The 23,062-nt window shown below is 38.7% G+C and overlaps 1 protein-coding gene across 5 annotated transcripts in view; it reads left to right on the top strand.

Annotated features, from left to right (window-relative positions):
* RIC3 (RIC3 acetylcholine receptor chaperone) overlaps positions 1-23,062 on the top strand; it is a 58,636-nt gene that overhangs the window by 12,951 nt on the left and 22,623 nt on the right. For 4 of the 5 annotated variants that reach the window (XM_020870820.2, XM_020870819.2, XM_020870822.2 and 1 more), the window contains exons 2-4: positions 17,466-17,692; positions 18,835-18,910; positions 21,110-21,203. In XM_020870820.2, coding sequence (XP_020726479.1) covers positions 17,466-17,692; positions 18,835-18,910; positions 21,110-21,203 — 397 coding nt within the window. Of the gene's footprint in view, positions 1-17,465; positions 17,693-18,773; positions 18,911-21,109; positions 21,204-23,062 lie in introns of those variants that run through there. The other variant, XM_020870821.2, reaches the window with a different exon arrangement.

The raw sequence follows: 23,062 nt of genomic DNA, 5'->3' as shown, positions 1-23,062 counted from the left end.
CTCTTCGCGTGAGGTGGCCAAAGTATTGGAGTTTCAGCTTCAGCATCAGTCCTTCCAATGAACACCCAAGACTTATCTTCTTCAGGATGGACTGGTTGGATCTCCTTGCAGTCCAAGGGACTCTCAAGAGTCTTCTCCAACACCATAATTCAAAAGCATCAATTTTTCAGTGCTCAGCTTTCTTCACAGTCCAACTCTCACATCCATACATGACCACTGGAAAAACCATAGCCTTGACCAGACGGACCTTTGTTGGCAAAGTAATGTCTCTGCTTTTTAATACGCTATCTAGGTTGGCCATAACTTCCAAGGAGTAAGCGTCTTTTAATTTCATGGCTGCAGTCACCATCTGCAGTGATTTTGGAGCCCAAAAAAATAAAGTCTGACACTGTTTCCACTGCCTCCCCATCTATTTCCCATGACATGATGGGACCAGATGCCATGATCTTAGTTTTCTGAATGTTGAGCTTTAAGCCAACTTTTTCACTCTCCTCTTTCACTTTCATCAAGAGGCCCTTTAGTTCCTCTTCACTTTCTGCCATAAGGGTGGTGTCATCTGCATATCTGAGGTTATTGATATTTCTCCCGGCAATCTTGATTCCAGCTTGTGCTTCTTCCAGCCCAGCGTTTCTCATGATGTACTCTGCATATAAGTTAAATAAGCAGGGTGACAATATACAGCCTTGACGTACTCCTTTTCCTATTTGGAACCAGTCTGTTGTTCCATGTCCAGTTCTAACTGTTGCTTCCTGACCTGCATACAGGTTTCTCAACCTGTATGGAGTCTTTAGGGTTTTCTATTAATATATATAATATCATGACATCTGCATATAATGACAAGTTTACCTCTTCCCTTCATTTGAATACCTTTTATTTCTTGTCTGATTGCCGTAGCTAGGACTTCCAATGCTGTGTTGAATAGAAGAAGTGAAAGTGGACATCCTTGTCTTGTTCTGGATTTTAGTGGGAAGGCTTTCAGCTTTTCACCACTGAGTGTTGTATTGGCTGTGGGCTTATCATAAGTAGCTTTCAGTATGTTGAGATATGTTCCCTCTGTACCACACTTTGGTAATAGGTGTTTTTTTTTTTTTTTCTTATCATGAACAGATGTTAAATTTTGTGAAATGCTTTTTCTGCATCTGTTGAGATGATCGTGTGGTTTTTGTCTTCTCATATTTATTTGCTGTATCACATTGATTTGTGTACATTGAACCATTCTTGTGAACTTGGGATGAATCCCACTTGCTTGTGGTATATGATCTTTTTTATGTGTTGTTGAATTTGGTTTGCTAATGTTTTGTTGAACTTTTGCATCTATATTCATCAAAGATATTGGCCTATAATTTTCTTTTTTGGTGGTGTCTTTATGTGGTTTTGGTATAAGGGTGATGATAGTGGCTTCATAGAATAGAATATCTTTGGGAGTGTTCCTTCCTCTTCAGTTTTTTGGAAGAGATATAAGATATAAGTTCTTATTCATATGTTTGGTAGAATTTGCCTGTGAAGCCATTTGGTCCCAGACTTTTGTTTTGTACAGAGTTTTTAAAGATTCTATTTTATTTCTAGTGATCAGTCGGCTCAAATTATTTGTTTCTTCTTGATTCAATTTTGGTGAGCTGTTTATTTCCAGAAACTTACCTATTTTTCCAAGGTTGTCAAATTTGTTGGCATATAATTTTTCAAAGTATTCTCTTAAGGTTTTTTGTATTTCTGCAGTGTTATTTGTTAAGCCTCCTTATTTCTTATTTTGTTCTTAGTGAACCTGGTCATAGATTTGTCAGTCATGTTTATCCTTTCAAAGAACATGCTCTTTGTTTTATCGATTTTTTTTTCTTTCAATTTTTTAATCCCTACTTTATTTTCTCTCTGATCTTTATTTCCTTCCTTTACTGACTTAAGATTTTGTTTGTTCTTTTTCTGATTCTCTTAAGTGAAAGGTTAGGTTGTTTATTTGAGACTTTTTTGTTTCTTGAGGAAGGCCTGTATCACTATGAATTTCCTGATTATCACTATGACGTTCCTCTAAGAACTGCTTTTGCTGCATCCCACAGATTTTGTATGGTTGTGTTTTCATTGTCATTTGTCAAGATATTTTTAAATTTTCTCTTTGGTTTTATTATTGGCCATTGGGTTTTTAGTAGCTTGTTTTTAGTCTCTGTGTGATTGTTTATTTTCTCATTTCTCTTTTCTGTGGTTGCTTTCTAGTTTCATGACATTGTGGTTGGAAAAGATGCCTAAGATAATTTCTATACTCTTTGTTGAGGCTTGTTTTGTGCCCTACTATGTGGTCAGTCCTAGTGAATGTTCCATGTGCACTTGGAAAAAATATGTATTCTGGTTTTTTGGATATAATGTTTTGGAAATTTCAACTAAGTCTAACTGCTCTATTGTATAATCTAGGATCTCTGTTGCATTATTGAGTTTTTTGTCTAGAAGATCTATCCATTGATGTGAGTTGTGTTTTAAAATCTCCTACTGTTATTGTATGCCTGTTATTTTCTCCCTTTATGTCTGTTAGAATTTGTTTTATGTATTTGGTTCATATATGTTGACAAGTGTAAAGTCCTCTTTTTGTATTGATCCTTTATTATCATATAATGTCCTTTATATTCCTCTGTGGCCTTTGTTTTAAAGTCTGTTTTGTCTGATATGAGTAGTGTAACTCCCACTTTCTTCTCATTTCTGTTTGAATGAAATATCTTTTGTGTCCCCTCACTTTCGTTTTGTCTGTGTCCTTTGCCCTAAAGTGGGTCTCTTATAGGCAGCATATTGTAGCTGTTTTTTTTTTTTTAACCCAGTCTTCTACTCTGTGTCTTTTGATTGGAGCATTTAGTTCATTGACATTTAAGGTGATTACTGATAAATATGAATTTATTGCATTTTAAGCTGTATTTTCCTGTTGATTTTATATTTATTCTTTCTCTTTCTTTTGTGGTTTGATTTTCTTTTGCATTATACTTCAGTTCTCTCTCTCTCTCTTTTTTTTTTTTTGGTTTTTGTGAATGTGTTATGTTTTTGTAGTTACTCTTGTTTTTCAAGTATGTTAATTCTGTGTGCTTTAGACTGGTCATATGGGCTCAGACACAGTCTAGGAAATGAAAAAGAAAAATTACATTTTCTTACTGTCCCCTCTCATTGTATGATTTTGATATCTTCTTCTTACATCTTCTTGTGTCCTTTTGTTCTTCATTATGGTTATCATCACTTTCACAGAAATTTTGAATTTTTAAAAATCTGTACACTGGCCTTATTTGTTTATCTATTTTTTAAATTGTAATATTGAAGTTTTTTTAATTGAAATTTTTGACCATACTGCATGGCTTGCAGGACCTTAGTTCCCCAAACATGAATCAAGCCCAGGTCCCAGGTGGTGGAAGCATGAAGCCCTAACCACTGGGCCACCAGGGAGTTCCCTGTGTACTGGCTTATTTAGGTCATTTGCTTTCCAAATGACCTAAATAAGTGATTTAGGTGATTTTTGTCTTTCCTATATATTTATAACTTCATTTCTATTTAGAGGAGATCTTTCAATATTTCCTTTAGGATAGGTTTGGTATTGCTGTGTTCTTCTTAGTTTTTGCTTATCTGAGAAATTCTTTGTCTGTCCGATTCTAAATGATAATCTTGCTTGGTAGAGTATCCTAGGTTGCAGATTTTTCCCTTTCAGAACTTTGAATATATCTTGCCATTCCTTTCTGGCCTGCAACGTTTCTAAGAGAAATAAGCTGATAGCTGTATGGGAGTTCCCTTGTAATTAACTCCTTGTTTTTCTCTTGCTAGCTTTAGAATCCTATTTTTAACTTTTGAAATTTTTATTATTATATGTCTTGCTGTAGATCTGTTTGGGTTTACCTTGTTTGGGACCTTCTATGTTTCCTGTACCTGGATATCTGTTTCCTTCTTTAGATTTGGGAAGTTTTCAGCCATAGTTTCTTTTAGTACATTTTCATTCTCCTTTTTTCTTTCTTCTCCTCATGACAAGTTCTAAATGATATGCAAAAATTGTATGCTATAAATAAAAAGTAAAGTTGTGTTCACTATGCATAGTCACAAGAAAGAAGCAGATCAACATTTTAACAATGGTTATTTTAGGAATTATAGGTGGTCATTATTTATACTTTTCTGTATTTTCTCAGTTTTCCATAGGTATGCATTTCTTTTACAACCAGAAAAAAAGTTTCTTCCCTCTCATGTCCACCCCATAAAAAAGGGAAGAATCATTTTTAGAATTGAGTCCAAGAGCTACACAATATGTTCACTTCTCTATTAATTGAAAAGTCCACTGTCCACCTTTTGCTTTTTGCAAACTGGAACAATAGTTATCTATTGCCATTCGTTCAAAATTTTTATCAGTTTAATTTCTAAAATTTTCTTTAGTTCAGTGACCTTATTTGCAAGTTTTACCAGTCTTCTTGGTGGAAGTTAATCAGTGAATGGCTTGAACTTACTTGCCTCACCCATCTGGGACATTTTTTCCCCTCTATAATTGTTAATTCTCTTCCATTTAACCCCAAATTCATATCCTTTGATAGAGAATATGGAAGTAAAATAGAGGTTGAAAAGTTCTGCTTTCTCAGCCTTACATTTTATTATCAGGTAAATTTGCATTTTCTTTTTCTTTTTTTATTGGAGGATAATTGCTTTATAATGTTGTGTCGGTTTCTGCCATGCAACAAGGTGGATCAGTTTTATATGTATGGGCTGGGCTCCCTGTGTTACACAGCGGTTTCCCGCTGGTTATGTATTTCACACATGGTAGTGTGTATGTGTCAGTGCTGCTTTCAGTTGGTCCTACCCTCTCCTTCCCCTGCTGTGTCCATAAGTCCATTCTCCATGTCTGCATCTCCATTTCTTCCCTGTGAATAGGTTCATCCATATTGTTTTTCTACATAAAATATATATACATTAATATATGATACTTGTTTTTCTTTTTCTGACTTATTTCACTCTGTATAACAGGCTCTAAATTCATTTACCTCACTACAACTGACTCAAATTCATTCCTTTTTATGGCTGAATAATATTCCATTGTATATATGTACCACATCTTATTTATCCATTCATCTGTCAGTAGACATCTAGGTTGCTTCCATGTCCTGGCTGTTGTAAATAGTGCTGCAATGAACATTGTGGGTACATCTATCTTTTTGAATTGCGGTTTTCTCAGAGTATATGCCTAGTAGTGGGATTGCTGAGTCATATGGTAGTTTTAGTCCTAGTGTTTTAAGAGATCTCCATGGTATTCTCCATAGTGGCTGTATGAATTTATATTCCCACTAACTGTGTAGTAAGATTTCCTTTTCTCTACATCCTCTCCAGCATTTATTGTTTGTAGTTTTTTTTTTTTTAATCTTTTTATTTTGTATTGGGATGTAGCCAGCTAACAATATTGTGATGGTTTCAGGTGAACTGTGAAGGGACTCAGAGGGATGTATGGAGGTATCCATTATTCCCCAAACTCCACCCCCATCCAGGCTGCCACATAGCAGTGAGCAGAGTTATATGTGCTATGTGGTAAGTCCTTGTTATTCATTTTAAATAGAGCAGTGTGTACATGTCTGTCCAAAACTCTACATAAATTTTGTATTTTCACTCTAAAAATACCCCTTTTGCTTTTGCTAGCCTTTTTGTAAACTTATTTTGAACCTTGGCCTCCTCGTATGGTTCTTCCAAGTCTTGCTACTCTTTCATTCTGATTTCTGTGTGTTCTTCTATTGATCTTCTGTCTGTTCTTTTAGAAGAGCTACCAGTACATCTGATGTATTGGTAGCTCTTCTAAATATCCAAGCAAAAGTGCATTTCAAGAGCTTTGTTTTTAGAGTTTCTTGCCATGGAACTACATGGCTTTATTTTTAGGACTTCTCAATTCTGCCTTACTAGAACCTGTACCATACAACCCCTACATTATTGCCACAAATTCTACGATGATATGGTCTCTTTTTCCTATGGTTCTCCTTTCATTTCATCAACCACTTTCTTCTTTAGCCATAATAGCCATTCTCCTACTCATCTTACATACCTGTGGAACATGAAAATGTCAGCATTCTAGTTCAGGGATTTGTCAGCTGTTCTCAGTTAGCTGACTTAAGGCTTTGCACATGTGCCAGAGTGTTTGAAGTCTTCAACAATGACAGAGTGCTGCGTCTGTGGTAAAGTTGACCTCAAGCGAGTCCTGCCCTCATTTCCACTGGGTGGGGCCCGTGGTGCTCAACAGTATGTCACACCTGGTATCTCTCCTGCTGACCTGGCCTGCCTGTTTTCCATTGAGCATCTCACTTTGAATGCCTATAAACAAGGTTCCTTACCATCCCCTCCTCAGGAACCCTGTTTCTCTGTAAGAGTTCAGACTCCTCTTGTCTCCGTGTTCTCAAGTGAGTCCTACTCACTGACTCTTAATCTTGTGTATACATATGTTATGTACATATATAACATTGACATATACACATAATTGTAAGTGCCTGATACAAATTATTTTGGTCCCTTACTTATTTGTTCTTCTCCTAAGGAAACATCAGACATCTATTCTGAAAGCATACACAAAGAAGAGAGGAGACAATTTGAGAGACTGAATGCATGTGAATTAGACACTTTTTTAAATTAAAAAACTCAGAGGTGTGTGGGTGTGGAGCACCTTGATCAGTCTCCTTGACTGGTGTTTTCTTTTCTCAAAACTGTGAAGTTGAAAACACTCAGGATAAGGAAGTGAATGTTTAGCCTTGAGAGTGACTGGGCTGGGTCTTGAGATTCCAGAAAGGGCCAACAGGCATAGTATAAGTCATTCAGATCAATTCAACAAAGTGTACAGCTTGTGAGACCCAGAACATGCCCTGTAGGCATAAAGAAAATACTAGACTTTATCCAAGAAGTTCATAGTTTATCCTCCAGCCAGGGCACCAGGAGTGCACCTGTAGTTGAGTAAATTGGATTTATTACTTGTTCAGCAAAGGAAGATGTATACCATGATGAAGCACGCAGTATCTCAGCAAGAAGAGTGTTAGAAAAGTCTTATTATAGAGATTGAGGCTTGTGTTAGGTGATTTTTAAGAAGGTTCAAGGATGTGGGTCTTTGCTATGGATTGGGTGCTGTAAGAAAGTAGGGCAAATTCTGTGACTGGGTGTCTTAGTAGAGTTTATGTAAAGACAGCAGTCTATAGCAAAGCTATAGCTATAATTAACAAAGTGGCAGCAATCACTCATCATCTAGGAATAAGGGCTGTTTGATATATATATATATATATATATATTTCTTTAGGCAGTGTTCATGTTTTGTGTGTGTTCAGACAGATTGCAGAATGTTGTTGCTGTTGTTGTTTTTTATTTTGCCTTGATCTGTCATGGTCACAGAATGGCCTTGTCTGCTGTTGATGTCTGAAATTGCCTACATTTAAGAGAATACCAAGAGCTAACTGTGAGTGCCAGGCCAGTTGGTAACAACACCAGATCTTTTCTTGTTCTCAGATGTGATTTGTAGGTTTCAATTAGCACTAACTAAAGTTGAGTAGAAATGGTACTTGGTGGGAGTTGTTACCCATTTCTGTTCCAGTCCATTCAAGTAGGAGCTATAAGACACATAATTTCAATATAACTCTGGAATAAGGCCAGGTGTTAAAAGTGTAATTAAAGAAGTTCAGACAGTGTATTCTTAGCAATGGAGATGATAAGAGAAAATGCTTCAGGGACAACGGCAGCATTTGGCCTGGGCTTAGAATAAGTTGGATTTAGGTATGTGAAGTTGGAGGGAGAAGCAAAACCATTGGAATAAGCAAAGGCTAAGAGGCAGGAAATCAGAAGGAAGACTCAAAGCTTGGTGAGAAGTCTAGTTTGGCTGAATGTAATGGGAAAGAAGTGTGAAGAGGTACTTTTGGGCTAGATTATGGGATTTGGTTGTTTAGGAGTTCAGGTTGTAAGGAGGGAAGATCAGAATTTGTTAAATACCTACTGTGTGTGCTGGGTGCTTTGTATATGTTGTCTTATTTAATCTGTAACCCTTGTAACAACTCTAAGAAGTAGGTCTCATGATAGCCATTTTACAGATGATGAAAATTAGCTCTGGAAAGGTTGATTTAACCTCCACTCAAATGTTGGATGCACAGTGAGAATCTCTGACTGAAATGGTGGTACTCATTTTACTTCCCTCTGCCGCCTCCTGCACAATGCAGTCTCTTGTTGATAATGGGAACCATTGAAAGCTTTTGATCAAAGATATGGCAAGACTAGTTAAAATTATGCTTCAGGAAGATTACTCCAATAACAAACAGTAATAGTTAACATGTATTGAGTATGTGGACCAGATCCTATGCTAAGCAGCTTAGACCCACAAATATCTTCTTTAGTTATATGTAGTATGAATTGGGAATGGAGAGGTTGGTAAGAGATGAAGAAGAAAATCTGATTAAACAGGCAGAAAACATTAAGGCAGTGGTCAGCTAAGTTGAGTTAGGTAGGAGGGGAATGTGACAAGATGGGCCCTCTGAGGAGACTGGTGAGAAAGAAACAGTCAGCTATTGTTGGAGCCGCCACCTTAAGTAATGCTGAATTAAATATGGCCGCGAGAATGTCCTCAGTATTTAGGGAGACGCTTTCATATCTTAAAGGACTGGCCATTAAGACCTTTCTTGTTTTGCAGTATCAGAAATATAAACACATCCAGTTCTTTATTGATTTATTTGCCCTGAGAATGAAATGCTGCAGATGGTTTAATGTTGCTTTCAGAAAGCTCTTTGTTAACAGTGCTAGAGTTTCTGTTTTTGTTTTTAGCAGTGGAGGTGGTTATTAACAAGGGAAAGTAGAGCTTCACTCTGTAAAATCCATTAAGTTTTTAGTCAAGCTTAAATGATTTGCTAAGTGAAATTTTAATAATTAAATAAACCTAAATATGGGGAAAGCTTTCAATAAACAATTGGGATTTAGTCAAGTCCACTTTATAGAATACTTAAGTACATATAGAGACAGGCAACACAGCTGTTTTCTATTTTGGAAGGTCTGCAATTTTAATGTTCTAACATCTTTAATGTTCTGATCTCTCTAGCTGTTTGTTTTAAAGCATTTTTTTTTTTAAATCACAAATCCCAGCTTCCTAATTTATCCCTCTCCTTCTCCCTTTCTCCTTTGGTAACCATACATTTTTCTATGTCTGAGTTTCTCTTTTGTAGATAAATTCATTTGTATCTTTTTTAAAGATTCCATATATAACTGGTATATGATATTTGTCTTTGTCTAGCTTATTTCACTTAGTGTGATAATCTCTAGGTTTATCCATGTTGCTATAAATGGCATTATTTCATTCTTTTTTATGGCCAAGTAATATTTCATTGTGTATATATTGCTATATATATGAGATTAATATATGCACACTACTGTATATAAAATAACCAACAAGGACCTACTGTATAGCACATGAAACTATGCTCAATATTTTTTAATAACCTATAAGGGAAAAGTATGAAAGTGTATGTATATATATATGTTTATATATATATATATATATATATACACACACACACACACACGTATAAAACTGATTCACTGTGCTATATATCTGAAACTAACATGACATTGTAAACCAACACAAATCTTTAAATCCACAAATCTTTAAAGATCCAAAAATTCTTCTATATTGTAGCTGTAAAGTAATGTTTAATATTTTGTAACATTTTTAATAGTGGAAAATTGTGACATAGATATATAAGGAGATGCTATAAAGCAGTTTGAGTGAATGAACTAGAGCTACATGTATCAATCTGGTTACATTTCTAGGTCAAAATATTAATCCTCACCCAGAAAAAGCAAAAAAAAGAGAGTTGCAGAAACATCAGTACAGTGTGATACTGTAATATAAAGGTTATTTTAATTGTTAAAATATACGTGACATTTATCATTTCAACCATTAAGTACACTGTTCAGAGGCATTAAGTACATTCACAGTGTTATACAACCACCATCCATTCATCATATAAAGTTTTATAATACTCAGACAATATTGTATATTGTTCATGGATATATGCTTGCTGCTGCTGCTGCTAAGTCACTCAGTCGTGTCCAACTCTGTGCGACCCCATAGACGGCAGCCCACCAGGCTCCTCCGTCCCTGGGATTCTCCAGGCAAGAGTACTGGAGTGGGCTGCCATTGCCTTCTCCAGGTATACTTGCATAGTGAAGCCTAAAAGCATACATTCTGATAATAAGAACTAAATTCAGAGATGTGGCTATCTCAGCGATGGTGGAAGGAAGTGACACAAGGGGCTCCAGTTAACATGTGTGTGGTAGGTAGTAATACAAGTGCTCATGTATTATCATCTATAGATTTTTTTTGTATACTTGGGGTCTTTTCTGTAAATTTTTTTCTTAAAAAATGATTTCAACCAGACATCTCCAAGTGTTTGCTTGCCATTGACTTTGTAGGCATCCTGGGCTGTTCAGTTCTAAGAAATATGGTGGTACCAAGATTCAAGAGGTCAGGTTACTCCCTGTTGAAAACAGTTAATTTTATGGAAAAATCTATTCCAGATTCAGCATTCTTAACTTAGCCTGCCATCCCAAGTGTACCTGTGGTTACAGGTGGCAGGGGTTACAGATCCAAAGCTTAATTGACTCTACAAAGAAAAGAAATACAGGAGGAGAACAGGTTTTGAAAGGTGAAAACGGGTTTCATTTCATAGCTTTGAGTTGATAGACACACCAAAAGACATATACTAATGGGATTCAGAGATAAGAGGTAAGAACTTGGAGGAAAGGTTAGAACTAGAGCCTGTACATTTTGGAAATTATAATGTATAGAAAGGAAAGGAAATATATAATACATACATAATGTATGGAAAGGAAAAAAAATAAGGAAAAAACAAAAGATGAAACTGAATCTTGAGGAGAGAGGATTAAAGAACAGGTGAAAGACATGGAAAGAAATAGGTTAACAGACAAGTCAGTGGGCCAAGATCAGGAGAGTGATATGCCACAGATATTAAGGCAGGAAAGTTTGAGAGATTTGTTCAGATTAATCCAGTATTTATTGAATGACTGTGGTGATTGTTTTCTTGTGTAGCAAAGGAACCTTATGAGTGAGAATTGAGTAAAAGCCATTAAACTTGATAGTTGTGGTACGTTACCATGTTGCTGTAACTATACTTCTTGTCTATAATCTCTTTAAATACAGAAGTTCTTTTTATTTATTTTAATCTGTGTCTGGCACAGTGTCTGGCATATTGTTAAGTGTTCAGTAGTAAATATGTAAAATGTTACATTGAATATAAAATGCACAGATTTCTCCTGGGATATAAAATATGTTTTTACCATCTAGCTTATCTCTTTCATTGATGTCAATTCCCCCTCCTGCCTTTGAAAATAGTATTCTCTACTTTTTCAGTGTTTTTTCCTAGGGGTCTTAGCTCCCCAGTGAGGGATCAAACCTGTGCCCCTCATAGTGGAAGCAGGGAGTCTTAACCACTGGGCCACCAGGGAAGTCCATTTAGTGCTTCTTTGATTCTAATTGTAATGGCCAGTTTGTGCATACTAAGTCGCTTCAGTCATGTCCGATTCTGTGCAACACTATGGACTGTAGCCCTCCAGGCTCCTCTGTCTGTGGGGATTCTCCAGACAAGAATACTGGAATAAGCTGCCATGTCCTCCTCCAGGGGTCTTCCTGACCCAGGGATTGAACCCACGTCTCTTAAGTCTCCTGCATTGGCATGCAGGTTCTTTACCACTAACGCCCCCTGGGAAGCCCATAAACACCAATAATCTCCTTTAAAATCAATTTTATTATGTTTCTCTACTTCCAGCCACATCCTTCAGTGTTGCTTTTTAAACCCCTGTATTACACTTCCTTTCTTCCTCCCATTACGCACCCTTTAACTCAATATAAAGAAGACAAATCTATCTAACAGTCATGGCCGTACAGAGGTGGCATGGGCTTCCTGGAGGGCATACTGAGTTTTCTGTTTGGTATTTGGCAGAGTCAGGACCACCGCTTAAGGGGAGTTGAGGGTATTGAACATAGTGGTTAGATGGCTCTTTTAAAAAATTTCAGCTTTACTGAGATATAAGTCACATACTGTGTTGCACGATCAGTGGTTTTTAATAATAGTCACAAAGTTGTACAACCATCATCGGAATCAATTTTAGAACATTTTAATCATCACCCACCCCTCAAGGAAAAATAAAACCCACACCTGTTAGCAGTCACTTTGTTTTGCTCCCTCTGCACCCTCCCTCCCTGTCTCCAGCAAGCAACCGTGAATCTACTCTGTCTCTATGGATTGGCCTAATCTGGACATTTCATATTAATGGAATCATATGTGGTCTTGCATGACTGACTTTTTTTCCTTCACTTAGCATTATGGTTTCAAAGTTCATCCATACTGTAGCAAGTGTCTGTACTTCTTTCCTTTTATATGGCTGAGTACGATTCCATTGTATGGATATAGCGCATCTGTTTATTAATCAGTTGATGCACATTTTACTGTTATGAATAATGCTGGCTTTAAACATTTGTACATAATTTTTTGTGTAAGCACATTTTGGTGGCATTCTGGTGGCAGCAGCCTGAAGAGGCTGGGTAGAATTGCTGGGTCATAAGGAAACTTTGTTTACCTTTTTGAGGAACTGCCAGACTATTTTTCAAAGCAACTGCATTATTTTACATTCCCATCCAGCTGAGTATGATAGTTCCTTTCTCCACATCCTCACCAACCCTTTTTATTATCTTGTCTTTTTGATTATAACATCCTAGTGGGTGTAAAGTTGTATCTGATTGTAGATTTATTTACTTTACATTTCTTCTTCATATATATTTGGATACTTGACCTTTATGAGATATGATGTTTTATTTCATTTAGTGGATTGTCTTCACTTTTTTTTTAATGGTGTCCTTTGCAGTACAAAAGCATTAATATTTGATGAAGCCCACTTAATTTTCCGTTGGTTGCTTGTGCTTTTGGAGGCATATCTAAGGAAATGTTCCCTAATCTAAGGTCACAAAGATTTATGTTTATGTTTTTTTCCTAAGACTTTTATGGTCTTGGCTCTTAATATCTTTAAGTCTCTATTTTGAGTTAATTTTTAGAAATTTAATGTGGTGTGAGGCAGGGGGTCCAACTCATTCTTTTCTATGGATGTCTTGTCCTCATAGCGCTTTTTGAAAGACTGAATGGCTTTTAAGGCTCCTTCTGACTCTGAAGTTTCTATGATCCTTTGTATCATATTGATTTCTGTTACTGCCATTATTATCGAAACAGATGGACAGTCAGGATTTCATATGCTGGCCATCCTTTTCCCAAGGATACGTTGTGTCTAAAAGCAGGGATAGCTACTATTAGTCTTTTATCAGTTTGTTCTAGATTTCTCAGTTGCTTTCATGTCTATCCTCCTTTGACTTTTCTGATACTGGTTTGCTTCTGGCCGCCTTTGACCAGCTCAGGGTTTTTTTTTTCCTTGCTCCTTTTGCACATAACTTCACATATCCCTCCACCTTTTTTTGGCATGGGGACTGTTCACTCAACTTAATTTTATTTATTAGCTATGTCATTTAGATAGCTCAGAGTTTCTTCTCAAGCCTAACTACAATCAAATAAATATTTCCTCTGGATGTGCCACCAACACCTAGAATTTAACATGTGAAAATAGGTGTTCAGTCTTCCCCTAACCACAAGCCCTCTCAGTTTTCCTTGTTGTTCTCTCTTGGTATCTTAAACCAACCTTCAAGTTTTCTTAACTGCCCTCCTCATTCATTGTTAAATACTGCAGATCATTACAAGGTAAAAGCCCTTGGATCCATCCTTTCCTTTCTATAGGTATAGCTGTCTTCTTGCTGATTTTCTAGACCCTAGTTTCTTTCTGTGTTTGGTCTTTACTCAACTGCTAGAATAATCCCCCTCAAACACCCTTCTTGTTAAATCACTTCCCTGATCCTAGACCCACAGTATTAAATTCATGTGACACAAGTTAGCATTTAATCTCCGTGCTTTGCTTTCCTTGTCTCCTGTTACTTCCCTGAGAGGATGCGGTAGTTGGCCTTGTTCATTCTTTCTTTGTTCTCGTCCTTTTCTCATTGCTCACGCTCCTCTTCTCCTACTGTGCTTTTGCTCCTCTTCTCTTCTCAATCGCATTCCCTCCAGTGATTGAGCCCGTCTGACTCCTTTCCTTTTTTTGGCATTCTTTTCAGTACTTAGACATTTAGTTTGTCTGGTAATAAGATCCATGATACTCTGTTCATTTTTTGCTGTTTGTTTTGGGTATACTACTTTTTAAAAGCCTCGCTTCATGTGGGAACCATTGTTTCTGTTTCACTTATGGCTCTCCTCCTTTCCTACCTACAGTACAGAGTAATAATAGCTGTCCAGTACATCTTCTTGGTTGATGGAACTGTATAAGTTTTGGGGGGAGGGAAATGTGTGATGTTTAGCATCATCATCATTTTTCAATTTTAGAAATGCAAAATAATGCCTTTTGTGCCATTACTTGGTTTTAATTTTTTATATTTTGTTTTATGCAAAGTTTTGAAAATGGTGTTCTCAGTACAGTAAGATGGAACTCAACAACATATTACTACAGATAGTAAATCTACACTAACCACCAGATATATCAGATTCACTCAAGAAGATGGTTAGCTTTTTGGATGCTGGCTAAGTATTTGTTCAAAGTGCATGATAGCCTTAAAGCTAGTAGTCACTATTTAAGCTATTAAGATCCTTGACAGTTTAGTAGCAAAACAGTCACCAGCATCCAGAATAAACTTGCCAGGTGGCTCAGTGGTAGAGAATCTACCTGCCAATGCAGGAGACCTGGGTTCGGGCCCTGGGTTGGGAAGATCAACTGGAGGAGGAAATGGCAGCCTACTCCAGGATTCTTGCCTGGAGAATCCCATGGAGAGAGGAGCCTGGCAGGCTACAGTCCATGGGGTCACAGAGTCGGACACGACTGAGCGAGTGTGTGCATGAGCACTGCACCCGGAACGAGGGGTAGTGACCTGCTGTCTTTCATCTGTTGTCTGAAGCTGTGCTTCTGTTGCTGACTTCCTCTTAAAAAGAAGCATTTCTTCTCATAATTTCCATGTCCTCCAAAGTCATTAACAGGAGGGAAAAGAGGGTTATTGGGGTGGAGCTTGTCTGAGAGAAGATACAAAGCCGCGGGCAGCTCCTGGCCAGTGGCTAGCTGTCTCACTCTCTGCCTGCCCACCCACTCTCTCTCATCTCAGGAGCAGCAAGTTGACTTAAAGATAGTCCTAAGTTAATCACACCTGATTAACATCATCAGTGCAAGCTTGCTTTCTTATTCCATTATTTTCTTTTTAATCCTTTATCTTCAGTCTGTATGCCTGTTCCTTTCTCCTGTTCACATGTGCCCACTCTGATGTGTCTGTTTTATGTTCTTATGCCTACATATTTGTTTGAAAGATATGTAGTATAATTATGGTGTGTCTAACTTACACATGGTATTTGCTTATTTATTGTTTAACTCAGTGCTGTGCTTTTAAAAATATGTTTATGCTTCTGTAGGTTCATGTAAAGTGTGTTTTCTGAAAGCTACATGGAATTCCATGCTTGTATCTATTCCATTTTGATTTTACATTCTAACAGTTATGGAGATCAAAGTTCCTTCAGGCTGCCTACTACAACATCATCACAGTGAACATTCTCACACAGGTCTATAAAGCCTATTGCTTGAATTCAGATTTAGACAGCCTTATCTGGGAATTTGTCTGGAACTTATCCATCAGTGTGGGATCACTGGATCGTAGGATATACCCTTAACATCGCTAAGTACGGCTGTATCACCTAACAGAATGCCTGCGTCCGTTTGCACTCTTACCCATAGTGCACAAGTGTGCTTGCCTCCCACATCTTGCCAGTACCTGCTATTACCCACCATTCTGATTTTAGCCCCTCTAATAGGTATAGTGCTATCTCATTGTTTAAATTGGTATTTTTCTCATTGGTTTTACTTTGATCATCTCTTAATATACTTGTTTACTGTTTGAGCTTCTCTTTCTGTGAGTTCACTACTCATATCTTTTGGGCATTTTTCTATTGGGCTTCTCCTGATGTTCATATCAAATTGTAGGAATTCCTTGTCTATTCCAGAGGTTTAATCCCTTGTCAAGTTTAGATACTGCAAAAGCTTTTCCTTGTCTGTCATCTATCTTAACCCTGTTCATGGTATTCTTTATTGAGCAGAAATCAACCATTTTATTGAAATCAAATCCACCAATTTTTTTTTTTCCCCATATAGTCTGTATTCTCAGAGCCTGAATCAGGAAGTCTTTCTGCTCCTTAGTCTTTTCTGTCAGTGGTTTATCCACAGAAGCCTGTTTACATGGCTTTTGAAGAGATGTCCTTCCTTTCTTTCTCACCTATGACTTGGAGGAGGCTTGACGGTGTTAATGTTTGGCTGCCCCAACGGAGGAAAACAGTGTGAGAAAATTGATGTGTGCTCCTTTCTCTAAGCCCTGTTCTTCCACCCACAGAGATGAGCTCCTGTGACCCTGTTTGTCGCACATGAATCCTGTCTGCTCAGCTGCAGCTGATTAGAAAGTGCCACATACCTACCCAAGCTGAGCCCTCAGAATCTTCCTGCAGGGAATGTGGAATTATGACCAATCTCTGCTGACCCCTTGAAGGACATGCAAATGGAAGGGTTTGGGGGTGAACATCTTCATGTTCAAGGAGAAGCTAGTAACAAAGTAACAGAGAAAAAACAAAGTAACAGGGGAAAAAAGCCTCTGGCCCCACAGAGAGGGAGAATGATTGAGGTACAGTGTGAGAGGAGCTGTCTTGAATCCCAATGGCTTTCCAATTTCCAGTTGTGTTCTCTTCTGAAACCAAAATTATGTATATTGCATTTCCTTACATGTATTAGTTGGAGTGGCTAACTGCTCTTAACAGATAGATTCCACAGTATATCATGGCCCTAACACAATAGAAGTTTATTTTTTACTCACATGAACAGGTCCAGATGGTGCTAAGTTGGTGGGATGGTGACACTGGAAGGCTCTGTGCCACACAGTTATTCAGGAACTTGGGCTGATAGAGGCTCTGCCATTTTCAACACTTGACTCCCAAATGCCTCCCTCGGTGTCAGCATCAAGCCTGAAGAAAGGAAATGAACACAGAATTCAATACATGAGAAGTTGTATAGACCAGGCCTTGAACTGACACCTGTCATTCACATTGCTTTGCCTGGGACTCAGTCACATGGCCACATTTAAGTATGGGAAGCTGAAAAATGTCATCTACCTGTGGACCAAAAAAGGAAGAGAAAATGGGTTTGGTGAACAGCTAGAGATTGCCACATAGTGTTTATTATCTGTGTGATACTCTAGTGATACCTGTATATCCTTATAATCTAAGTTCCAGTTTTTTCTTAAACTTGTTTGAGTTGGCTTCTATTATTTGTATCTCAGTATGTGACATGTTTCAAAATAGCTGTATTTAAAATAGTAGAAGAAATAAAGACTGATTAATCTATTTTCTCAGGGAAGTTGGGTCGATTTCCACCTGTGATGCATCAGCAGCAGGCACCCTCAGATGGCCAGACCCCTGGGGCTCGTTTCCAGAGGTCTCACCTTGCAGAAGCCTTTGCAAAGGCCAAGGGATCAGGCGGAGGTGCTGGAGGAGGAAGTGGTGGAAGAGGCCTGATGGGGCAAATTATTCCCATCTATGGTTTTGGAATTTTTTTATATATACTGTACATTCTGTTTAAGGTAAGTGGAATCATCCTGATTGTATTACATCAATGAAAATCTATTATCATCATAATAAGAATCATTGTCAGCATTAAGACCCTTTGTATTTCGGAGCCCTTTTTCAAATCTACCGTCTCTTTAAATTTTGCCTCTTCTTTAGAAGATACTTAAGATAGCTGTTATCTCAGTTTCATAGATGAGAAAATCTTCACTCAGAACCCAAATAATTTGCCCCAGAATTCACAACTAAAAATGTAGAAGCAGGGCTTGAACCTGGATCCTTCTAATTCCTAATCTATTGAGCAATAAAGTTCAAAGCCTGCCCTCTTGCTGCCCTACCTGGTTTTTTTCTTGACTGGGCATCTTTGCAAGCTTGTAAAGGCATAAAGATGTTCTAAGAAGAACTTTATCATTAGGGTTGGCACTGTGATTTCCAGGCAATCACTGTGAGGCCAAGTAGTGACTGTGCCAGCACCACGTCGGTTGTAGTAATTCACTCAGTCATGTCTGACTCTGTGACTCCATGGACTATAGTCTGCCAGGCTCCTCTGTCCATGGAATTCTCCAGGCCAGAATACTGGAGTGGGTTGCTATTTCCTTCTCCAAGGGATCTTCCTGACCCAGGGATTGAACCCAGGTCTTCTGCATTGCAGGCGGGCCCTTTACCATCTGAGCCACCAGGGAAGTCCTAATAGTAGTGATCCTCCTGAAACAGAACTGCCACATCCTGAAACTAAGCCTGATATTTCCTAGCTCTGAGGAGACATGATTTGGGTCCTTTTGAAAGTAGACTCCTAATTAAGTTCCATGTCTAGGCAGGCCGTGGGCCTTAGCACTGCAAGCAGAGGAAGCAGATTCACTTTGCCCTCCTAACTGGAGTACGAGGCCACCTTTCCCCTGCCTAGCAATTCTACTGGCAGCCCAGGTTGAGTCTTCAATGAGCATGGGCAAAGCACATCACTTGTGAAGAGAGTGTTTTCTTGTGCCTTAGTAACTTTTAACTTGGGAACCTTCTGTTGGCTTTGTTTTTTGAGATGTTTCTCTGATGTTGCTGTTTGGTTTGATTTCTCCCAACCTTTTTTTTTCCCATTAATGTGAGGGTTCCGTGACTTTGAGGTTCTGAGCTGCTGCTGATGTGCTGTGCCTCCTTCACTTCTCAGCTCTCAAGGGGGAAGAGCACTCCAGAGGATCGGACGTGCCCTACTGCCGCCCCTGGAAGTACCCACAGGAAAATTAGTAAGTGCCCTTTCAGTGTTTCATAAGTTCCATTGAGTCAGACAGCTGTAAAGCAGCCAGAGTGACAGTCTGTGGATGTGCCTTAAAAGCATTTCTCAAAAGTTGTCCCAGTTTAATATGATGGTGTTTGTACCTTAGCTGGCTTCCCTGGTGGCTCAGATGGTAAAGAATCTGCCTGCAGTGGGGGAGACCCAGGCTCGATCCCTGGGTCAGGAAGATCCCCTGGAGGAGGAAATGGCAACCCACTCCAGTATTCTTGCCTGGAGAATTCCGCAGATGGGCTGTAGTCCTTGGGGTTGCAAAGAGTTGGACACGACTGAGTGATTAACGCACACACACTGGGAATTCTCAAAAGCTTCCATGTTGATATTGGGCTTTTAAGGGACAGGCTGTTATGAAAAGTACAGAACTGTCAGTTCAGTTTTTTGTTAACATATATTACAAATTAATGTTTTACACTTAGGACAGGTTTCTTGTCATTTCCAGACTTCAGAGTATTGGCAGCAAATCTCTTTATTTCACATAGAGGAAAACTGAGGCAGTGAGATCAAGTCAGTTGCCAAAGTCAGTTATTAGATCTAGGGATAGAGTTTAATATTCTGACTCTTGAAACATGATCATCAAATATTTATGGACCAACTAGCATATTCTGTGCTCTCTGGAAAAATGAAATGTATATGGCATGGCTCCTCGCTCTGAGAATTTATAGTCTAGGATGAATGTTAGGAAAATATAACTGGTGAAAAGTTTATTGCCTGGAAAAAGGGGAGTTGGTGAGAGCCTTCTGGGAAATCGTGTCTAGCTGTGGAGGAGGCCTGATGGGGAGCTTGAGTAAGACACAGCCTGAAACAGGGCAGCTATGCTTAAGAAGGCATGAAGAGTAGGTCAGTTAAGCTGTATTGTTGAAGGCCTTGGAGGCCAAACTATCCTGTGGATAGTGAAGCCTCATCAGAGGTTTTTTAAAAGACGTCATCCAAATGAAGAAAGTCTGCGCCACTAAAGCATCTGCCTTCAGCCATAGTTGCTGTTTGCATTTACTCTGGATTCACTGTGAAAATAGATATCCCAGTGGCTTCTGTATCCTGAAATCTTAAATATTCAGATTCAAGTGACTGCAATCCTTGCTGTATTCTTAATTGAGATAGTGTCTAACCAAAAGTGATGGTAAACACATCATAAAATTTTTAAAAAATATTTGTGAGCTAAAGAGTAGCAAATTCATAATGTCACATAATGCATTTAAAACAGAAAGAAGTGAATAAAATGAATTCCTAAGAGCAGCTGTCTTATGATATAGTAGCAGTTGTATCAACTTTTTCCACTTTGATTTTGAATCATACACACAATAAAAATAACCCAAGCATTTACATGGCACAGGTGTTAATTGGATGCAGAAGAATATGTTATAAAAGTACTAAAAAGCCTTTGAAATGTTATATTTTATAGTGACCCTCTAAATATATCTGTGTAGGATGACGCTCAGATATGAAACAGAAAGACATGAACAACATTTTATTTTCCTATTGCTTTAAAGTTTATTTCATGTACTGATTGAGTGATTTACTTTTTTATTTTACTTTTCGGACCTTAACATTAGTTTCAATAGATGTGCTCCTTTCTGACCTTTTTTGAGAAGACTGGGGGCAAGGTTACCCAGTTCAACCACAGACGACTGAAGTAGGAAACCTGGGACCAGGAATGTCAGCCCTAGCTCAAGTATTTTCCTTTTGAAGAATTAAATTGTCATCTTCGTTATGTTTTCAGATCTTAGGCACAGATGAACTAGTGCTCATTTCAAGACTTTTAATACCTTTTCTGAAGACCTTTACCAGATTTGGTACTTCATCCTCAAGTATTATTTGAATTAGAAAGATGATGTTTATCTTCATTTCTTCTTGGCTGACTGTGTAAGGGCTGTGTTTTTCACTTGTAGGTGTTTCTTTGGCGGGTCCTGCTGTGTTTCTGTGTGTAAGAGAGGGTGATTTATTCATCAGTTTCTAAACGTGTATCCTTTAGATTTTGGTACCTAGACCTCAGTACCCTTTGTGTCCTGACTGGATTAGCTGCAGAGACTGTCAGTCTCTTCTCTGAGTCTCAGGACCAGCCTGGATTATTGTAGGGTGTCACAGCCAGCTGTGTTTCAGAAAAGAGCTTAAGGAGTTGTATATGATGGTTCTCAGATTGATGCTTATTTTTCAGCCAATTTTGAGCTTGTTCAACTGCAAGAAAAACTGAAGGAAACAGAGGAAGCCATGGAAAAATTAATCAACAGAGTGGGGCCTAATGGTGAGAGGTATGTTTTCACATAACAGGGATCAGACTGTTGCCCATTTAGAGAGTTAATCCAAAATTTTATTTTTCTTTGATTTCTGGCCCACTTGCTTTCACTTTATATCATTGTTATCATATTAGTCATTTACATATTTCACTTAACATTTCCATTTTCACACTTTCAAGTGTCATTTTCAAGAGCATATGTTCTATGTTGTGCAACGTTATTGTGAGAGTGAGTAAATTTGTGAGTGGATGCCACAAGGTAAAACGACTGCATTTTAAGGAAGTCATTTTCCTAGCTGTCTAAGAATGGCATTATCTTAAGTAAAACAAGATTATTAAATGCTGTGCTTTCTGTTGGAGACAAAATGCAAGGAGCCCAAGTATGCTCAGAGTAGGCATTTGTTTTATGTTGACTGTGCCAGAACAGAACTGGATGTGTGAAGTAGGTGTCAGGAGCCAAACTATCCCTTTAGGATGCCCCACGGCGAAGACACACTCCTCTTGCTACAAGGCTGGCTGAGGATCTGAAACGGTGGCTTTGGGGGTTAATGGAAGTGGGCATCAGCTAAGAAAACACAGGTGTAGGAAGGCTAGAGAGGATAAACCAGAATGTGAGATTGAGGACAAAGAGGGATTCGGTTCATGCTAGGCCTTCTGACAAGGATGGAGTAGGAACTGGGGTGAATGGCATGCAGGAGGTCCCATGCAGGAGGATGTCTTGAAAGGTCCCTCCTGTAGACCCAGGGGCTCAGTGTAGAGTCTTTGCCTCAGAAAACTGCTCCACCTTGGCCCCTTCTGTTTGCCGTCCATGGTGCTATTAGCGCCCCATACTCTTTTCCCTGCTTTCTGGCTCCTGCCTTGCCCATCTTTGGCTGGGTATAAAAAGAGTAAACATCTTTAAATTATAGTCCCTTGGTTTGGCTTTTCCCTGCAATGTCTACATTGCTGCTGAAGTGACCTTTTTAAGAGTAATCCCTGCCTCTCTGGGCCCAGCACCCTTGACCTTCTTTCGGTCCAGAAAGCAGAGTGACCATCTGGCCTTCTCCAGAGCAGTCAAGATAGGTGTTCTTATCTTTACATGAATATATCTGTGTGAGTGGGTAATACTATTTGGTGTTATTAGCACTAAGAACCAAGCTCTAAGCTAAATACTTTACATACATTATCTATTTCAGTGTTTCATATGAGTGTGACTAAACTAGTTTGTGCAACTATATGTTTCTGGCCTTTTCTGCCCTTGCCCTGTACCACTCAGTCTGGGTAGGCAAGTACCAGACTTCTATAGATCTTGTGCCTCAGAAAATATTGTACCCTGGCCTGGTCTGTTTGAAGCCCTAGGCAGCACCTAAGGGTCAGAAAACAATCGGAGAGTATCTGTGGGCAGGGCCTCCCACCTGGGGGACCCAATTACTGGGCCTTGGGATAAAAAACTTTGTGAAGATATTTTCAGATAATATCTGAAGATATTACTCACTGCTGTTCAGACTCCCTTAGCTCAGATCACATAATGCTACCATGCATCCCATCTGTCCATTGTGTAAGCTAGGGATGTGGTACTGTGATTCCTAACTACTGTCTATCCTCTTTGTGCCAGCCAGGATTGCGTCTCCACATTTCATGTGCAAAAGCAGAGGAGTTGTGTGTCTCCTCCACCACCCTGCCATCACCATTGCATATGGAGTTGTGCCTCATCACTGTTTCTGGGGCAGTAGGCCCTAGCTCAGATTATTTACTCCTTGTCAGATGCTGGAGTGGGGACTGTCTGAGAACACATGGATTGCACTGCCGCATGGCAACGATTGTGTAAAATATTTCCACAGTACCTGTCAGGAACCAGGGATCAGCTCTCCTTTCACTCAAGAGAGCATAGCTTGT

This window comes from Odocoileus virginianus, chromosome 10, assembly GCF_023699985.2.
Source record: "Odocoileus virginianus isolate 20LAN1187 ecotype Illinois chromosome 10, Ovbor_1.2, whole genome shotgun sequence".
Taxonomy (NCBI): Eukaryota; Metazoa; Chordata; class Mammalia; order Artiodactyla; family Cervidae; genus Odocoileus; species Odocoileus virginianus.
This window is presented reverse-complemented; position numbering and strand designations above follow the sequence as displayed.